The sequence below is a fragment of the Microcebus murinus genome, chromosome 3, assembly GCF_040939455.1.
Source record: "Microcebus murinus isolate Inina chromosome 3, M.murinus_Inina_mat1.0, whole genome shotgun sequence".
NCBI classification, from domain to species: domain Eukaryota; kingdom Metazoa; phylum Chordata; class Mammalia; order Primates; family Cheirogaleidae; genus Microcebus; species Microcebus murinus.
In genome coordinates this window covers 84,033,319-84,052,991 of record NC_134106.1, presented here as the reverse complement: position 1 = coordinate 84,052,991, position 19,673 = coordinate 84,033,319, and the positions used below count along the sequence as shown (strand labels likewise).

Here is a 19,673-nt window from a genome sequence, read left to right as displayed (position 1 = left end):
TTGTATTCCGGGTGCTTGCCTGCGAGCAGGGCAGACACACTCCCAGTGCTGCCCAGAGCCGCATGTACACACCCCCCATCAGCCGAGAGAGGCCGGCGTGAAGGCCGGGGGTGGCTGGTGCTTTCCCATAACCACCCGGCGAGCCGACCACTCCCCGTGACCACATCCACAGCGGGAAACACCCGATGGAAGGAACGGTTGGTTAGGGCGTGCCTGCTGGGGGCCCTGAGGTGCCACTCGTGCCCACCTCCTTCCCCAGTCTGTATCCCACATCTCTGTGTGTGTCTGTTGTTAAAAACAAAAAGTACAGTTCAAAGAAACCCAATAATTGCTATGATTTTTATCTCACTGTTGGTTTAAGTGGAATGATCGTCAGATTACCAGAGAGGTACGCCTCATTTTTACTTCTTCTGTAAGCCAAACGGAGGTCTAAATCTATAAGGCAAAACATAGTTCCAGATTTTTCTGCAGTCACAGCTGCAATGATGACCAAGGAGTGCTCACCTAAGGAGGTCAGCACATGCCCGGCCTGTGGGAAGGATGGGGAGCTGTGGTCCCCAAAGAAGTTATGATCAACACACCAATCAGGTTTGCTATTGTTATATTAAAAGAACCAGCTGTCAATAAGACACCTGTTGTCACAGATCCCAGTAGATAGTGGGTTGTTTTGTTTTATTTTTGTTTTTCTGAGATGGGATCTCACCCAGCGCAGTGGTGTCATCACAGCTCACTGCAACCTCAAACTCCTGGGCTAAAATGATCCTCCCGCCTCAGCCTCCCGGGTAGCTGGGACTGCAGGCATGCACAATCACGCCTGGCATTTGTGTTAAAGGTGAGTGTTGAAGAGTAGCCAGGACGGAGGAGACAGCATCTTTGAGGGCTCTAACCCATCTGAGAATCAGGCAATGAGCACTAAACTTCCAGATCAGAGCCTGTACTACATGCTCTTATAGATCCTTCTATTTTTAAGAATTAAATATGCTTACAGTTAGAAATATTACAAAATCCAGACTTAAAACTTCCCTTTGGTACTGGGCAAAAAGCCTGACAATTAAAAATAACTTCTCTTTGAAACTGGATGCGTACAGGCACTGCGCACAGTAACCTAAGCTTTTTCTTAATGTCAATTCTAAATCCCTTTTAATAAAGGAATTTATTCTGTGAAGTTTGGATTCAGTAGAGGGGCTGCACTTGGGGACCTGGAGGGCCACGTGTGTCATCCACCCCTGGGTGGAATGACAACACTGCCTGAAAACAGTTTTGGTTAGAAATTATGACTTCTGTAAGAAACATACTTTTAAAAATACAGAAATGAACTCTTCTAATTCTTTTATTTACTGCTCAAATAATTTCATTAAATTAAAAAAGAAGAGGAATGAAAGACTTTTAGTGTGGCCAATATGTGCATTAAATTATCCTTCGCATGAGAGTTTTTCTCTGTTGGAAACAAATCTGTTGTATGACAAAAAAAAAAAAAAATTATCATCTAAACACTACTGTGGGAAATAACAAACAGGAGGGAAAAGGTGATCTGGTTGGCACCTAAAGTCTTTCAGAAGAAAGTGGGCTCCTAAGCCTTTGGCCAATACTGTCCTGGCAAAGTCACTCTGGCCAACTCTGCACCTTTTCAGACCTCATCCTAGTTGTGATCTGTCACTTTCTGAACAACCTTTACAAGCAAGGGGGATGTAGCAATTGAGAAAATAAAATACTGATGACTTGCACAGATTACCAGAAATCTAGTTAAGGGTTTCTGTTAACTGTAAGTACAGCTTTCTACCCATATCCATAAAATCAATGTAGACAAAATATAGTAATATAAAGATGTATGATAAGCACACATATTTCTGAACTTTCTAGATTTAAGGAAGTATGGCTCACAGGTAGAGGTATGAACATGAAATATAAAGAATGAAAAACAGTATGTGTCCCCTTTAGCTGCCAAAGACAAATGACAAATGTAGATGAGAGAGGAGCAAGGCAAGAAGAAGAGATGGAAGAAAGAACAAACAGTAGGTACTGAGGTCAGGACAGAAAGAGAGCCCCACAGGTTCCTCTGCCCATTCATGGACTAATCCAACATACATCCCACTTACACTTCTGCAATACGCAATGCTTCACTGACACTGGATAGTGTAGGATATGGCTATGCCTTTGCTCGTTTTCCCTGAAATATGCACCTCTCGGTATCGTCAAGCAAAGGTCTAGCTCATTTATACTGGAATCATTCAGGATATTTAAAAAGTTGATACACATCTTGAAAAAACTGTTGTGCTTATTCAGAAGTCAGGCTTCCTGTGGCAACCTCAATTAAAGTCCCAGGCCCAAAGACTGCAAGAGAGGAAAAGGAAATTAAGTGAAGATATCTGCCTCTGAGTCCTGGAGGGAGGCTGAACCCCTCAGACACCTCTCTGTCTTGGCACTCCACGACATGCAATTATGTCAGATTGGGAACCTAAGGGCTCCCGGTGGCCGGGTGGTGGCTGTGAAGCCAGGCTCTAACCTAAGAAACGCCAAAAGGAACAGGAAAAAAGACAAGGGGGAGGGAGTAGATGGTGGAAAAAGAATAAGCAAGGGATCTGTCTGTCCACTTGTACATAGGGACACATTCGTAGCAGTGGCAGTGACAGAACAGACCCTGTTATGAACAGGAAATGCAGCAAACCCAGCCTAGTTCTGCTGTCGGGGAAAAAGCAGCAACACTCCTTAGAGCAGCATCCGCTCGGCACGAGGCATGCATACTAACAGCTAAACACGGCATGTTCCATCAGGACAGGAGCCCTGCACAGCGTCAGGCCACAAGGAGCCACAGATCACCAAGATGGTACCACTATCAGTCAGTGCAGAGCCAATGTGAGTCCCAGTGGAGCCCTTTCTGCCCCCAAACCCCTGGAATTAAAGACCCCAGCACATGATGAACAGGTTGTTCCTTGGTTTTCCAATAAGGCAGAATGCAAAAAAAAACCTGAAAAGGCTCCCATAAAGATGGTTACAAGAAAATAAAAACAATTAGTGCTTTAATTATTTAGAAAAGGCTCGTTCTCTAATAATTCAAGACAAAGGAGACAGTGGGGTGTATTCAAGCTCTGAAATGGAACCCAGATAATGCATGTATCCTTCCCTACCCAAAAGGATTTGGTCTGTAAGTTTAGATAGTGACAGCCACCTCTACCTGTTCCACAGAAAAGCCACAGGTCCTCCCTAAGGCCAGACACTGTTCTCACCTCCCCTTTTTCCAAGGTCTTTCCACCTCTGCCCAAGTCTAGACAGAAAGAACAACGAAGAGGGCCAATGTCTCCACAGTGTAGGCTTTCTTTAGTCCTGCTCCCGTCCTAGAAGGCTCTTCAAACTCAAAATGTTGAAACCAAGATTACACTCTTTGACTGCATTATTCTGGACTAAGCACTTGGTATTATAATTGGTTTTCCAGTGCTTTCTCTAAGTTTCTGCTCGACAGAGTTAAAAGCGCTGCTGTCCTAATTCTCTTAAGGCTTCAAACATGATCTAAAGGAAGCTATGCACCGAGCTTACGTCCAGTGAGAACAATTTAATGTGATGTCTTGCCAGGAATGATAAACTCTGGCAGCTTGATAAGAAAATCTTCGAGTTCAGATTTCAGATGTGGTTAACTGTCGGGCCGGCATGCCCGCCCCAGCACCTCTAAAAGCTGCCACCGACTCTGAGAAGCTGCTGACACCATAAAGGGGTCCTGTGCCCACCACCACGATGCTGCTCCTGCCTCAGAGAAGAGCAGATCACAGTGGCCTCTCTCTGAAGGGCTTTGAATGCTTCTTGGATCAGTCGACAGGAATCTGGAATGTGCACTCACTCACTGTGTCCTTTTGGGAGGAAAACAATCACAGTATATAGTACATACTTACTGTCTTACAGTTTGCATTTAAAAAATGAAAAGTGAAGCCTATTAGCACCAATGAAAGTCAAGTACACTGGACTCTGTCTTCAAAAGTCTGTCTTGCTTTGGGGGGGTCTCACTATCATAGAAGGTGTATTTGGAAAGCTGTCTACGAAATGTTGAGTGTTTCCATTAACACACCGAAAGGCTGCCTCCTGTGCTGTGGGCACAGTTCTCCGGGCAGGCTTGGCCACACTCCCAGAACCCAAACCCCCAGTGGTCAGATGACCACTGCTGGAAGTGGCTCTGCTGTCCCAAGTCAGTGGCCTCATGCCTCCGATTCACTGCACACACACAAAACTCATCTCTCTCAAGAATCCTCCTCCTCTTTTCAATTCAGCCCTTAAGTGCTTTAAAAGCTTTTCAGAGATGATCTCAGTGGCGCTGCCCGTGGTGGAGATGACCTTGGGATTATATGGTTTAAAACGAAAAACCAACCAACCAACAAAAGCCTGCGTCAGAAACCAGGCGCCTGTCTCCGGAGAACACTATGTGTGCCTCTGCACAGAGCAGAAACAAAAGCAAGTCACCCGGGCCTTCCACACACACGGTGGGGAAGCAGGAGAGAAAATGAGGTTTGAGTCTGTAAAACAGAGAAGGGGGGAATCTTGGGAAAGAGGCACAACTACCTTCACGAGCTAAAAACATTTTAGGTAAGCTCCCATCTCCAGGAGAACAAGTGGCCACAGTGAGCAGATCTTAAGGCAATGACAGAGTAGCAACCCGTCCTAGGCCGTGTTTCGAGAGCATTCCAAAGGGGCACGGCACACACCGTCACACCGTGCAGCACAAACACGCTCACTGTTCCTGCGGGGCAGGGCCCGCGCGGGCGGAGCGCACTTACCGAGGACTCGCTGTCCCTAATGAGGAAGTCGCCCTCGACGCCCCGCTCGTTGAGGGCGCACTCGGCCTGGTGGCGCGTCACGTTCCCGTAGTACCACTCTCGGCCCGCGAAGCGCCCGCTGGACGAGGGCCCGGTGTAGCTTATCTGCGGGACGTGGGAAGGGTGCAGGGCCGGCCCGTCACTGAGGACCATCACGTAGTTTTTGGGGACGAGGCCCACCTGGCCCCGGGCGTTTTTGCACTTCCACCACTCGGGGTCGTTCTCGGGTTTCTCGATCACCTCCATGGTCTCTCCCTTCTCGAAGTTGAGCTCCTCCTCGGTGACGGAGCTGAAGGGGTACAGCGTCTGCACCACGTGCAGCACGCGCGCGCCCTGGCCGTTGCTGAGCGAGGCGCCCTTGCGCAGGCTCAGGAAGCTCGGGGACTCCGCGGCCGCCTCGTCTGTCTCCTCCAGCACGTAGTTGGAGGGGAACCAGCCGATCTGCCCGTTGTAGCTGCCTCGCCACCAGCCGTCGCTGCACTTCTCCATGACGGTGACGCGCGACCCCTTCACCAGGGACAGCTCATCCTCCCGCTCGGCCACGTAGGCGAACTTGACGAAGGCCGGGATGTTGAGGTCGTAGATGCGGTCGGCGCCGCTGCCGTTGGCGGGGTACTCGGCGTCCGTGCTGGGCGTGGGGGACGCGTCCCGCGCGCTGGTCTTCCTGCGCGTCTTGCCGAGGCCTGCGGAGACACAGCAAGGCTCAGTGTGCGCCCGCGACAACGCCAGCGCGCGCCCAGCTCCACCATGGTTACAAACTAGAGTCACCACCAGAAAAATAAAGTGTTGGCAGCAGCGTTGTGCAGTTACTGAAAGTTGTGCTAAAATCGATCTCTCTTACCCATAAAAAAAAAATGCAGGAGTCCCAGCCACACAAAAGAACAGTGGAAAGTTTCCTTCTGAAATGATCCATTTTTAGAGAATCTCTGTGCCCCTCAGTTAGAAAAATAAGGTATAAAGGCACAAAAAGTCATCTGCAATCTTGTGTTGGGTGGGAAGTTGGGTTAAATGAATTCAAAGACCCGTCCCAACGCTAAGATGCCTCACGTCTCAGCTCCCCAGGAGAACAGCTTGCAGCCTAGCCCCAATGTCCCCCTTCCCTCCCTCGGTGTCCCCACCTCCCCACTGCTGTCCCACTCCTGTCCTCACTCACAGTCCTCCCTCCCCTTTGCCTGGTAGCATAATGGCCCTACTGGGCAGAGACCCATGTCTTCACCTTTCTTCTATTCTTGCAATTCTTCTCTTCTTGCAAAACAGTGGACCAATTTCCCACAACAGATTGTGATGAATGAATGGAGAAAAATTAGCTAATACTTTAAATAGAAGGCAAAATTTTTCATACTGTGAGTCAAAACTCACTAGTGGATCATAAAAATCAATTTAATGGGGTGCAACCAACCTGTAGGAATGTGTTGGGTTTAAGGGAATAAAACAGAAAATTTCAGTGCATCAAACACAATTATAGTAAGTATTATTTCTTCAGTCACAGATGTGAGTTCTGAACTGTAATGTGCACCACCTTTCTTCCTGTAAATGAAGAAAAAAGTCTGAAAAGCCCTAAGGTAAAAATGCCTTAACCCAGTTAAAATGCACAGAATTCCAGAACATTCCAGGGGAAGAAAGCATGTTGGCCCCAGAGCTGGAAACATACCACTGCACGGGTGGGGCTGGCCTTCTTCCTCCTCGGCTTTTCTGAGACATGGCTGCTCACCTGTGAGCTCTGCTTCAACCCGACTTGGTCAACATGGAGGATTAGACGGTATGGAAACTGCACTCACTCATTTATAAACTTTTTTCCTCTCCAAAATGACACCAAAGGACTCTCATAGGTAGCCTGTACCTCTATCTCCTTTTCTTCCTCAAACTGCAGTAAAGAGAGGGAGGTCCTAAGAATTACTTTTGCTTCTCTTGCCTTGTTAAGCAGGCGCGAGTCAAGAGGGTTAAAAGGCTGCATCACAATTGTCCTTGACTGTGGAGCATTGGGCCACTATCCCCTCAAAATGTAGACTGGCCCCAGGCCTGAGATGCTGCCGCCTTGGGACACATGCTCAGCTTGGTGCCAGGAGGCACATGAGGTGACGTGAAGTGAGCAGTCACACGGGTTTTCAAGGGAATACACCAGCTCACTTAGGCTAATGGCTTCTGCTACTTCCTTCTGTACCGAAGCATTTTACTCACGTGCACAGAAAACACCAGAGTAAGACAGAGTATTAGAACAGGTAGATTTCTACTTTGGGTTAACTTGCTTTACATAAAAACACAAGTCTCTAAACCTTAAAATTCATCCTTTCTTGTGATCTGAAATGCAAGCTAGCTCAACTATGCAATGAGAGCGCACTGTGGTAATTCAGCAGTTTCATAATCCAGAGGCAGACAGTCCATGAAGTAAAATTCTGTCCAGAAGGCAGGTGCCTGAGGCTCAGTGAATAGGTGGCACGACCCTCATAGAACCGTCAGCACACTGCAGGGGCCATGGCCAGGCAGAGGACAGCTTTTATTGGTAACAAAGATTGCAAGAAATATAACATTTAAAAATAATCTTTTAATAGACCTTTTCAAATATATGAATCACAAAAGCTGCTTCACAAAACATCTGTGGAAGAGCAGGTATCAGAATATTCCATCAGGACATAAAAGTGACAAGGTCAGCAGAAAACACAATGCTAGATCTTAGCTATCACAGTACATTTTCAAAGACCCTTTATAACCAATTTATCAATATGCTAGTTGAGTGACTTTTCCCAAAAACAAAATACAATAATTTAAATTAAATAATTCAGCTACTGAGTTCCTCCTGCAACATGCCAGGCACCATTCTAGACTTTGGGAAGAGTGAGATGAAGAAGAGACAGGCATGTTTCCTGCCGCATGGAGCTTCTCTGCCAAGACGGGAACATTCTACATGTATACAGCAAGCACGCCATGGAATAGGAATTAACCTATTTTGCTCTAATGGCATCTAAATAGTCTTTGAGGCACTGGGTGGGGGGGCAGTACAGACTAAGAGGAGAGCCCTGGGGGATCCTGAGTTGACCACTAAATTACCTGTGTGCTCTTGGTCAAATTACTTAATATCTGTGTCTTAGTTTTACCCCTAAAACGTGAACCAAAAAAGTACTGTGTTATTCTACTTGGGCTGCTATAACAAAGTGCCACAGGCTGGGCAGCTTAAACAACACTTATTTCCTCATAGTTCTAGATGCTGGAAGTCCAAATAAAGTTGTCACAGGGAAAGAGGCCTCTCTCTTTGCCTTGTAGACGGCGTCTTCTGCCTGTGTCCTCACGTGGTCTGCCCTGTGTGCACATCTGTGTCCTAATCTCTTCATATAAGAACACTAGTAAGGTTGGATTAGGGCCCATCCTAATGACCTCATTTTAACTGAATTACCTCTCTAAAGGCTCTACCTCCCAATACAGTTACATTCTTAGGTATGGGGGAGGGAGGTGTTAGGACTTCAACATATAAATTTTGTGGGGACACAGGTCCGCACATAACAGGTACGTAAGTTCAGATGAGGTATATTAAAGCACAGGAAGTGCTCTGTGAATAACAATTACGGCTCTTATTAACCGAGCCGAAGCTCTCTTTTAGCTCTGAACAGTGTTTTACTGAAAGAGGGCCCAAGTCCTCTTTAAACCACTTGGCCATGATCCTGCCAGTGCCAGATGGCCACCAGAACAGAAGGCTCTCCCGTCGGGCTTTTGGCACCTGGAAACAAACATTCTTCCATGGGAGCCATGTCATATGTAGCTGCTGGTGCAGGGAAATTCAAGAGGCAGGTGCCTGGGGGATAGGGAGGGACCTGCCTTTACTGAAACCTGTGTCACCTGAACCCTCCCATCCCTAGTTCTGCAGAAGGGAAAACGGAGGCGACAAGAGGTCAAGGCACAAGCTCAACACACACAGCCAGGATTCCATCACAGTCAAGCAGCACGGCTCTGCTACAGCCTGGTGTGAAGCATGATTTCTACAGAAAGTGCACCCAGGACCCTGAATTGGGGAGTTAAGAGCCACTTCTCTCCGCCCACTCGGGCTCTTAAGCACAGAGAAACTTTTTCTCTGATTCTGATGAATAAAAAAGGTCCCTATGTCCGAGGATCAGGCAACAAACATTTGGGATAAGAGACGCAGTGTAACAGGCTGGGCCCAGAATAGCAGCTAGGAAGGTCTCCACAGGCCAGAGGGGCACTGGGTGGGAAACGCACACACAAGACAGAGTTGTTTGGGTTGGTGAGAAACGGGTTCCCATTTCTCCTTTCCCCATTCTTCCCTTACCCTGGTCCTGCCCAATGGCCACAGCCAGGGTCTCGGCGAACAGAAGGGATGAGCAACCCTAAGTGTTGGCAAAGCAAGATTAATGCGCCTGGCCCTCCCCACTGCTAAGAATACCAGGGAAATAGGGAAAAGGCTGTGCCCGGGGGCAGGGTGGTTGAGCAGGGCGACTCAGGGGTAGAAGGCAAGAGGCAGATGCCTCTCTGGGGGAGGACAATTAAGGGGTCTCCAGTCTCCAAACTGGAGAGTCAGGGCCACCCTGAGGTAGAGCCAGCTCTGGGGGACTCTGCCATCTCCACGATTCTCCTCTTGCCCGGACTTCACCTGAAGCTGTAACCTGGCCAGGTGGCAGCTCTGAGATCTCAAAGGGAGGGGGTCTGAGCAGAACAAACAGAGTTCACATGTGTCTCGCAGAGAAGAGAGAACCCACAGGAACTCCAGGCCCTGACCGTCCTGAGGGCCAAACCTTGTAGGTGAAGAGGCAGCCCAGGATTCCACTGCGTCCTCAATTGCTCTCTGTGTACACATTTTTTTCACATCATTCACTTCAGCTCTTCTTCTTTCATGAAAGATACACCACCTTCTTCCAGTTGTGACAGCAACACAATTTGAACTCTAATGTGTGCTTTGGATTTTAACAGGATAATGTGATTTTAACATAACGTCTCAAGAAGACAGGCAAATCCTCACCTCCATTTGTCTAAGACTCAGGCCGTATTTACATACCGTAACTAAGCCACAGCCAACCCAAGCCTAGCGGCCCAGAGCCCTCATTTTCCAAAGCTGCTGCGCACGCCCTCTCTGTGCCATATTTTGGGAGAACACACTTGCCAGCACTGTCCCTTGAGGCCTGCTCACCTTGGGCCCAATAATAAATTCCCAAACAGCACACACTGGGCCAGATCCTTTATGTAGATGCACTCTCTGTACGTGAGCCCTCAGCCAAGCAGAACACCTGCACAATGCCTGCCATCTTGTCCTTACTGAGGTGTGGTGCACTAGTGTACCTGAGCAAGACTATGGACAAAAGTTCAGATGACATGCTATTATTCCAATTCTCCAGTCACAAAATCCTACTGCACAGAATTTACCTGGTGCTTGAGCACTTTTATTGGGGGTGTTGCTGCAGCATGCTTTGGATAAATCATATTTTGGATGATCATATCTAGTATGTGACCACTACAAACTCTCTCCAATGTGGTACATTAGGTGAAGCGAAGTAGCATTTTCTCACAAAGTAATGACTTTCTCTACAGCTTGCTCAATTATAATGTTTAAACTGCAACATCTTCGCATGAAAAAGGAACAAAGAAGGAATGAAAACTGCTGTGAAAAAAAAAAGCAAGATGCTGTTTCGTGAGACACGTGCTCAGGAGTGAATAGGATTTTAACTCTTACACCAAAGATTAGGCTCTGAGAGCATCTCAATCTCCCTACATTTATAATCATAAAATTACGGTGTTTAAGATCTAGAAGAAACCTTAGAGATCCGCTTGTGTCCGAGTCTGTTCAGGCTGCTGTATCAAGCTACCATAAACCAGGTGGCTTATAAACAACAGAGATTTATTTCTCACAGTTGTGGAGGCTGGAAGTCCAAGACCAAGGTACCGGCAGATTCAGTGTCTGGTGAGGACCCAATTCCTGGCTCATAAATGGCACCTTCTAACCATGTCCTCACCTGTCAGAAAGGAGTGAGGGAGTTCTCTGGGGTCTCTTTCATAATGGCACTAATCCCATTAGTGAGGGCATCACCCTGGTGACCTCATCATGTCCCAGTACCATCACATTAAGGGTTAGGATTTCTACATATGAATTTGGGGGGACACAAACATACCATCTACAGCAGCTTGGCTAGTTTTTTTTCAGGCTGCTGCTGGGGGCAGTGGGCCCTGGGGTTCCATGTGTGTGTGCTACCCAGGAGACTGGGTGGGGCAGGAGATCCTGTAGCTCCTACACCTGGCTCCTCCAACACCTCCAGCAGCCGAGATGCTCCAACTGCTTTACACAGGGGCCCTGGGCAGGAGGGCACTCGACAATGTGCTCCACAGATGAGACGGGTGACAGCGTCTGGAGAGGCTGACACCCGCCCAAGGTCTCCCAGGCCAAGTCAGCGGCCAGGCAGGACAGCGAGGGTGCGGACCTCCTGAGCACAGAGCTGCCGGGCTGGGTCAAAGGAATGCCAACAAGCTCCCTGGTGGAGCTGCCTCCATAGCTGCCACTTTAAAGACCAGACACAATTTATGCAATGACTTTATCTGCACTTAATAATAATAATAAAACATGTGCACTGTAGAGAATAATATTTCTTACTCTGTGAGTGGACAGAAGGCATAATTTTAAGTGGCAGGCAAATAGCTGAGTTGGATTTAAAGGTAAACTATACTTTTCTGCTTTTTGTGATGATTTTTCTGGCATCAAGCTACTGGATCTCTGATCCCAAGTTACATTTTTATTGATGATAATAAGCACACTTTAACTTTCCTGAATAAAATTACATACATTAAAGATCGAGTTCTAATAAAAGCTTGAATATGTCATACATTATTAATCTTAGTAATTTTAAAGTCAAAATCTTTTATATACTCCTTTTAAGATGAAGGGATGTTATAACAGATGACTTTAAAACATGCTCTGACTGTCATCTTCCAGCTGGAGTTCTGGAAATTTAAGATAAAACGTCAAACAAATTTGATAGTTCAGAAATGTATTCAAGCCAATTCTTTTAGACAGGGTACACCCAGGTTTTGGGAGCTCTGTGGCAAGATCATTTAATTTTTGCTACTAATCAGATCTGTAACCTATACCAGATTTAAACAGAAAACTTCCTTGTACTTAAAAATGCCATTTATGCTGCATTAAGAACACAGATTATTGATTTGTGGGGATTTCCACCACTGAAGTTAGGCGCTATTAAAGTCAACTAAAAATCATGAAAAGCTTTTATTGTTATATGTTAATGAGATGTGACAAGACATGATTAAGGCACAATGTGACCACAGTAAATTTTCATGTAAGAGTTAGAATATATTTAATGTTTGGATTCTAATAGCTTCTCATGTTACTGTATATTCATTTAATTGGCATCTAAATTTTTAGATATGCTGGTAAGACTAGCTTCCACCATTCAGAGAATATCTAGTGCAAAAACTCATCATCGAAATAGTTGAATAGGTAAGAGAAAAAACTCAAATTTACTCAACATAAGGATTTTTTTGAAAGAATGGCCATGTGGGATTAATGCAGGGGTTGCCTGTTGTTTTAATGTGTTCATCACCCTTTGTCCCTTCTCTTATTCAACAATACTCCTCTCCTTGAAGGGCCTTGTTCTACGTGGCTTCAGGAACGCCCACCCCTGCCCTGGCTGGGCCACAGGGGAAGACCCAGGACTCCTATCTGTGTGGTCAGCACTCTCTGGGACTGCTGCACTCATGGGGAATTTGGTCCCTTGGAGGGCGTGACCAGGAGCAGAGCCCGTGCCCCCACTGCAGACGGCCACGGAGCAAGGATGAGGTCTGGAGAGTTGAGCCCTGGATCCATCTATACTTCCCAATGATGGGAGCCAACTTTACATCTTAATATTAATTTTTTTTCTTTGAGTTGACTTTCTGTCAGTTCAATTAGAGTCCTAAAAAAATAAAAATACCCTTTCTCCCAATCTCACTCCTCCTTTCTTATCCCATGTCCTTTGATATTGCCAAACTGTTGATTTCTACCTGGAAAAGTAGTTTGTATGGGTAAGTCAAAAAGAATGTTTTGGCAGTTTTGGACCAGCCTGGTGTGGGAGGGGAGCGGGAGTGGTGGGTAGTAGACGAATTGGTAGACACGATTAACCACTAGGATGGTGCATTCTAAGCCCAGAGAATCGTGGGCTTAAAATATTCACTGCAAGAGCAATCATGAGACAGTTGAGACGCTGGAAGGCCATGGCCATTAGGCCTCACCGACCAATGCAATCTACCCTCAATTTTCTGGGTGCTCAGATTTGGCTGAGGGCTAAGGGTGGGCCCACATGAATGCACTGTCGCTAGTATCTCAGGTACGGTTTGCCAGAGAAATGCCCAGATTGGGACAGGCCCTTGGGTACAAACTGATTTCAGATGAGGTTAAATCAATGTCGAAATAAACTCAGGCACAAATGCTATCAACCTGTTGCTTCGGCTGACATCTATTCCTTTTGTCACACAGAGGCTCGGATGTGTCACTAACTGCTGGCTAAGGCTCACAGGGCCAGGGGGAATAGGATCTGGAAGGACAGTAACCTTTCCTGGCAGCTGGGCACAAGCACCAGAAGCCCCTGGCCTGGCTCCACCTCGGCCCACAGTACACCTGGCGGGGCAGGCAGAGGCCAGGGTGCAGCCACATGTCCATCTCCCAGAAAGAGCATCCTGAATGTATGCACTGCTCAACCAATGTGGGCTTAGGCAAAGGAGGAATACGGTGTTACTTTCCCTGGGATTTCCCATACCATCCCTGAACTCCCCTTAACAATAAAGGCATTTAAGGAGCAAAACCTTCCAGGGGAACTCTACAGACCACTCTGTTGGATGCTCACCAATCCTTCCTGAAACTCTATCCCTTGGGTCTGCTGTGAATTCATGGTAGAACAGCTACAAATGTCACTTTGGGCTGTGCCTCTCTTCATTTCTTCACCACATTCTCAAAACAGGGTTCATTCACTGTTTATTCATTTGTTCATCATTCAATGCTTGGCTTGAAGGAAAGCATTAAGAATCTGCCCTGGCCCCCTAAACCTCACAGACTGGTGCAATAGAGTCATTTACACAAACCCAAGTTTCAGATGATGAGCAACGGTGACAAGAGCAATAAAGGAAAAGAGGTCAGGGAAGGTCTCTCAGCATGGGATGCCTTCTGATCTCACAGGGCACAGAGGAGCCCAGGTCAGGACAGGAAGCTCATGTGGCTGAGGGGACAGGCTACACCAGGGCTGCAAGCAGCAGGACTTGGAGCTGCTCAGGTATATGAAGGAGTGCTGGGGCTGCAGCACGGAGAGCTCAGGAAGAGGGCCAGGTGGGCAGGACGTGAGGCAGCAGGTGCCGTAGGCTGACTTGCTATCCACAGAGAGGGATTGCGCGGGGCAAGAGCACAGGGCAGGAGCATGCCCAACCGTGCTGGGTAAAGCAAAAAGCTTGTCAATTGACTTTTCTCTTCCAAGTGTCCTGCTGGTGGAAAATACTCTCACCATCAGGAACTAGGTATGCTCAAGGAAGAAAAAATTCTAAATTCCTAACCGCAACAGAGACAAAGCACCCTTGACAGCTTTCTGAGTCATCCACACCTCTCTTTGGGCACCAGTTTTGTTTGCACAAAACCCCAGTCCACCTCCAAAGCCACAGCCTTACCTTACTGTTGTTGGTAGCATGTAGCTTCATGCCTGTTCTCTAAGGTCCTGACAACAAGAGGGCCAGGATGTGCTAGAACCAAAGGATGTTAGGGGTTGGGTAGAAGTTGGCCCAGGAAATGTTTTTTTCCTGTGGTAGTTTCACTCCAGCTTTTAAAAATGAAAACCAATGTGTTTTCCAAAAGCTCAGTTCATCCCCATCTCCCTGAGCAGATCGGATGCTGTGGGCCTCTCTCCTCCACAGTAGAATGAGAGCTCTGCTGAGCACCACCATCTGTAGCCAGCACTACAATAACGAGGCAGGGCACCCTATGAGACTCGTCCCGTAAAGGTCTGCCTCCCACAGGCCCTTGGATCACCCGCCTGTGCCCACCTCACCACCTGCCTCCTCTCACTGCATTTATCTCCCTGGGAAAGATCACACATAGTCAGCATTGTAGCTTCAGGGCCAGGCACTCAATACGTGTTTGCTCAATTAATAAACTTCACTTGCTGTCTCCTCACCATGACTTCACATGCACCCGTCAGCCCCTCTAGACTGATGTCTGCAGTGGCGGGTACCCACAGCACCAGGAGCGTGAGCAGACAGATCCATCAGGAGGGACTGCTATAAGCAGATTGCCCAAGCACACACCCCATGGACTCTCTCTGTGGCTTCTTCCATTCTTTGATGCAGCTTCGAGACCCTACAACGTGCTGGGCACTCATAGTCCCCTCTGTCAGTGACAGCCACTGCCGGGCTGTATCTGATGGCTCTGTGGCATACTACTTCCTGATCCATGCCCACTTTCCCCAAACTGGAATAACCCTAGGAGACTGACTTTTATTATTTCCAGGCCTGTGCACCCTGTAATGAAAACATTCTATGGTGTGCCATACAAATCCCCCAGTTCAGGGACGGGGTGCCACTGGATGGGAGGGAGAAGAATTGGAAGGCAGAAGGGAGCTGCCATCCCTGAGCAAACCCTGGGCACCCACACTGACCAGGTAGGGGCTGCCACCACACACCCTCTCGACACCCAGCTGGGGCCTTTGCCAATGGGCAGTCACTCCAGGAGCCAGCTCATCAGGCGTTGAACTTGAATTTCCATCCCGGTCATAAAAAAAAAAAAAAACCCAAAAAACATAAGTTCATTCCTTTGTGAACAGGTGGGCAAATAACATGACCGAATATTTAAGCCTGAATTAAAAAATGGTTTAAAAGCATAGGATTTTCTTGCAAATGTGGAAGTCAAATGGTAACACAGATGTCAATGAAAAGAATTTTCAAAAATTTCATTATAATTTTTAATTCAAGATACATATTTAGTACCTCTCAACACATATACCAGATCCACGAGCACAAGCATTTCTGAATATGCAAAAGAGTGCACGAGGATGAAACACGACATTCTGGAGTACTGCTTGAAGTGTCAATCCACTGGCAAAGTTCAGCACGCCTGCAGCCCTTCGGCACCATGCCTGCTAGTAAAACGAATATGACGGACACATTCGAATGAGTCAAGAGACAGCGCATTCCTGGGGGAATTCGAAGGTGGCAAGTGGTTGGCAAAGACACAATCGAACCAGACTTGAGTCAACATCCTCAGGTCACGTCTTGACCTCACCGCACCATGGCACGTCCATAGCTCTGCATCTACACGTCTTCATCTGTAACACGAGGACAGCCCTGGGACTTGTTGGGCCATTATGAGGGTCCAATGACTGAGGAAGGCACTTAGTGCAGAGTCCGGCACCCAGCAGGAGCCCAGGCAATAGCTGCTGCTGTTGTCACCCTCATACCAGCGCGTTGTTATGGTTGGGGACGCAGGCAGGACTGCGGTGGCACTTTCTCAACAGAGGTGTGCACACATCTGTGTTTTCCCTAAAACAATCCCGGGGGGCAGGGGGCAGGTCTCCCCTCACCCCTGCCCTCGGGGTCAGCAGCAGCTGAGACAGGGGGCTATGAACAGTCACAGAGCAGTGATCACTGCAAAGTGGGCCTGGACACAGGGGTGAAGGGGGAGCCCCACTTCCCAAGTCAGGCTGGCAGCAGGGCTGGTGATGAGGGTTACTGAGCTGCTACGTCCAATGGAGCTCCCGGGTGCTGTCCACTGCTCGTGTTCCAGGAAGAGGTCTTTGAGGTAACTGGGCTCCTGCCTCCGGGATCTTGCCCACCTTCGGCTTGCAGTGAACAGTGCCAGCCTGAGACATGAGGGGCCTGCTCCTGGCTTTGCTGTGAAGCAGACCCTGGCCATGTCACTTGGCTTGCCTGGTCCTCAATGCTTGGTTTCCATAGAGAAGCACTGGACTAAGTTATTAGCAGAGCTCTTTCCAGAATTCTACAGATAGCCTGAACTACTGAATAAGTTTCACTCTTTTAAACATAACTGTGTATGTATACTAGACTATAAAGAAGAAAAAACAAAACCTACAGAAGAACCACCAAGGGATCAAGTGGTCCTTCGGGGTATCACACAGCCAAGTTGTTTTTATTTATTTATTTATTTATTTATTTTTGAAGACAGGGTCTCACTATGTCACCCAGGCTGGAGTGCAGTGGTACAGTCACAGCTCACTGTAACCTCAAATTCCTGGGCTCACATGATCCTCCTGCCTCAGCCTCCCAAGTAGCTAGGACTACAGGAGTGTGCCACTATACCCAGCTAACTTTTTTAATTTGTTTGTAGAGATGGGGTCTTGCTATGTTGCCCCAGCTGGTCTCAAACTCCTGGCCTCAAGTGATCCTTCTGGCTTGGTCTCTCAAAGTGCTAGAATTATAGGCATCAGCCACCGTGTCTGGCCACAGCCAACTTTCGTCACTGCTATAGTTTTCTTAGCACGCCATGTTGAACATTTAGTCAACTTAAATTAGTAGCACGAGAAAAACTACACTTTTACTACTAATTCATGTTCTATTTACAAACACCCACTCGTAAATTTTACAAGTCAATCAAATGCTAAGTTCCTTTAAAAAACAAAAATACAGAACCAAGCAAGATTCCCTGCAAACAGCCGCCACAGGACAGCCTGCTTCCAAGAGGCAACACGGGAACCCCAGCCCCAGCCTTACAAAGAGCTGCCCTCCTGCCTGTCCTCAGAGCCACTGAGGACAACCTGGTACTTTCAGAAACCTGTGAATTCCCAAGCAGAGAGGGGAAATTATAAAGAAAAAGCCATAGCACCTTAGAGGAGCTGATCACAGGGACAGACTTCTGGACAAAAGGTGACACTTCAATCAATGTAGGCCAGTGTGCAGAAAGATTCCCAGCCCTACCTGTACTGCCGAAGTCTATCAATTAGACCAGTGTCGCGTGGGGCAAGGATGCCCTACAAATGTCCACCTGCCCTCTCCCATAGACAGTGACAGTTAGAGCTGGCAGGGGCTGAGCAGGTAGAGGCTCCAGGAGGAAGGAGGCACCTCCCGCCTTGCTCCCACACAGGGCTTGGCTGGCAGGTAGCATATTAAGCACACCCCCTCTGATAGCCTCATGCCTGCCCCTGGGAACAGACGCTAAAATGCAGTAGAGAAAAAGAATGCGGGGAACATATGGATAGGACCTAAAAAAGAGAGCGTGCCGTATGGGGAAATGCAGTTAGAAACATGCTAAGGACATTTCGCTCTAATTCCCAGGCCTTTTTGGCTCATGTTTCTTTACTCCAAAACTTAAGGCCCCCACTTGAATAACTCTGTAGTTAGGAAGGGGTGTTCTTTGTGTTCTGTAGAAGGTTGGAGCAGAGTGAGATAAACTTAAGAAGCGACCACATGCCAGTTCCTGGGGAACACGCCGCCCCATGTTCTGTCCTTCACCTGGTCCCACCCAGCCCAGTGGGCAGAGCAGACTGGGTTTCCGCATCCCAGGATGAACTCCACACCTGCTTTTCTTTAGTATCCTAAGGGTACAGATGCCCCCTCACTTCTTCTGATCTCTCCTGGCTTTTTTCCTACACTAGTAATCTTTTTTTTTTTTAAACAATCCATCTTCTATTTTCTAAGTATCCTCCCACTAATCTGTTGTGATTTGTTTTATATTTTTGGTTCTAAACACTTGGAAGCTTATGATATACAAAAAACAAATCCACGTTTATTTTCAGTGGCTCGACCCACAACCACTATCAAAGATTCCACGTTACGCAGTCAACACATCTGACAGGCCACTTCTATTGCGAACGGTCTCCTGAGACGGAATTTTAATGAATTCTAAATTATGACACATTATATTTAATCCATGCTCATACAACGGCAGATGATACAACAGAGACCAAAAAAAAAAAAAAAAAAAAAGCAAACTCAAAGTGTTACACGCAACTCTGAGAACCCAGAGTCCCTGTCTTAGTATGGTGAAGAGACAATCAACAATTTAAAACAGAATTGAGATGACTTAATTTTTTTTTTCTTACATTACATACAAACTTTTCAAGGGCATGGTTTGGCTTTGTCCTGTTTTGAAATGAAAGAGGCTCCTTAGAGAGTGACTGGCTTAGAAAGCATATCTGAATGAAGTGCAGGATGACAGAGGGGACCGTTCTCATTCCTGAAGAACATTCAACTCAGAAAAACTAACGACTTCTAAGAGACACACACCATAAAGGATTGCTCCTCCTTTTATATGGCTTACAGAATATAAGCATGTTGAGCATCCCAGCCACTAAAGAGCCAGGAAACATACACACTGGAAACGACTGGGTGAATCTCCTTTCTAGCACGTGTCAGATCAGGCACCCTGTGGGAAAAAGCTGACACTCTTTGGACTAACTGCACTGTGACAGCTCGTATTGATTGATAAGGTTAGTACTGGTAACAGCAAGAAGCCATCCACGTAACGGTCTCGATTACATATGCATGGAAACACTGGGAAAATAGGCACAAATGTGAACTGTGATTATTTGTGAGTGACAGGAGTACCGGGGATTTGCTTTTTCCTCTTTAAGCTTTTCCACATTTTCCCATTTCTTAAATAAGTATACCTACCTGTCTTTAAGAGTAGGGACAATTGAGTAATGGCTCTATAAAATTCAGGCATTTCAGAGATTACAATTCCGGGGAATATCTGTTTGCAGAAACCTGTGTCATACAAAGAAACTGGGTGACAAAAATGGCTGAAATATTACTCATGCAGCAGCCCTATGTGTGTGCTACTGACAGACTGCTGCCAAAATAAAAATCAATGTACAAAAAAGGAGTCTGTTCCTGAGACGTTCAGCTTCTGAACATTAAGGCACCTGGCAAAGTTATTAGTGAGTGAACCCCCTGGGCCAGGGAGAA

At 47.1% G+C, this 19,673-nt stretch overlaps 1 protein-coding gene across 4 annotated transcripts in view; it reads right to left on the bottom strand.

Moving 5' to 3' along the window:
* The window catches only part of NCK2 (NCK adaptor protein 2), a 132,841-nt gene that overhangs the window by 10,443 nt on the left and 102,725 nt on the right, over nt 1–19,673 (bottom strand). For all 4 annotated transcript variants that reach the window (XM_076001068.1, XM_012737646.3, XM_012737649.3 and 1 more), the window contains one exon: nt 4,758–5,479. In XM_076001068.1, coding sequence (XP_075857183.1) covers nt 4,758–5,479 — 722 coding nt within the window. The remainder of the gene's footprint in view (nt 1–4,757; nt 5,480–19,673) is intronic.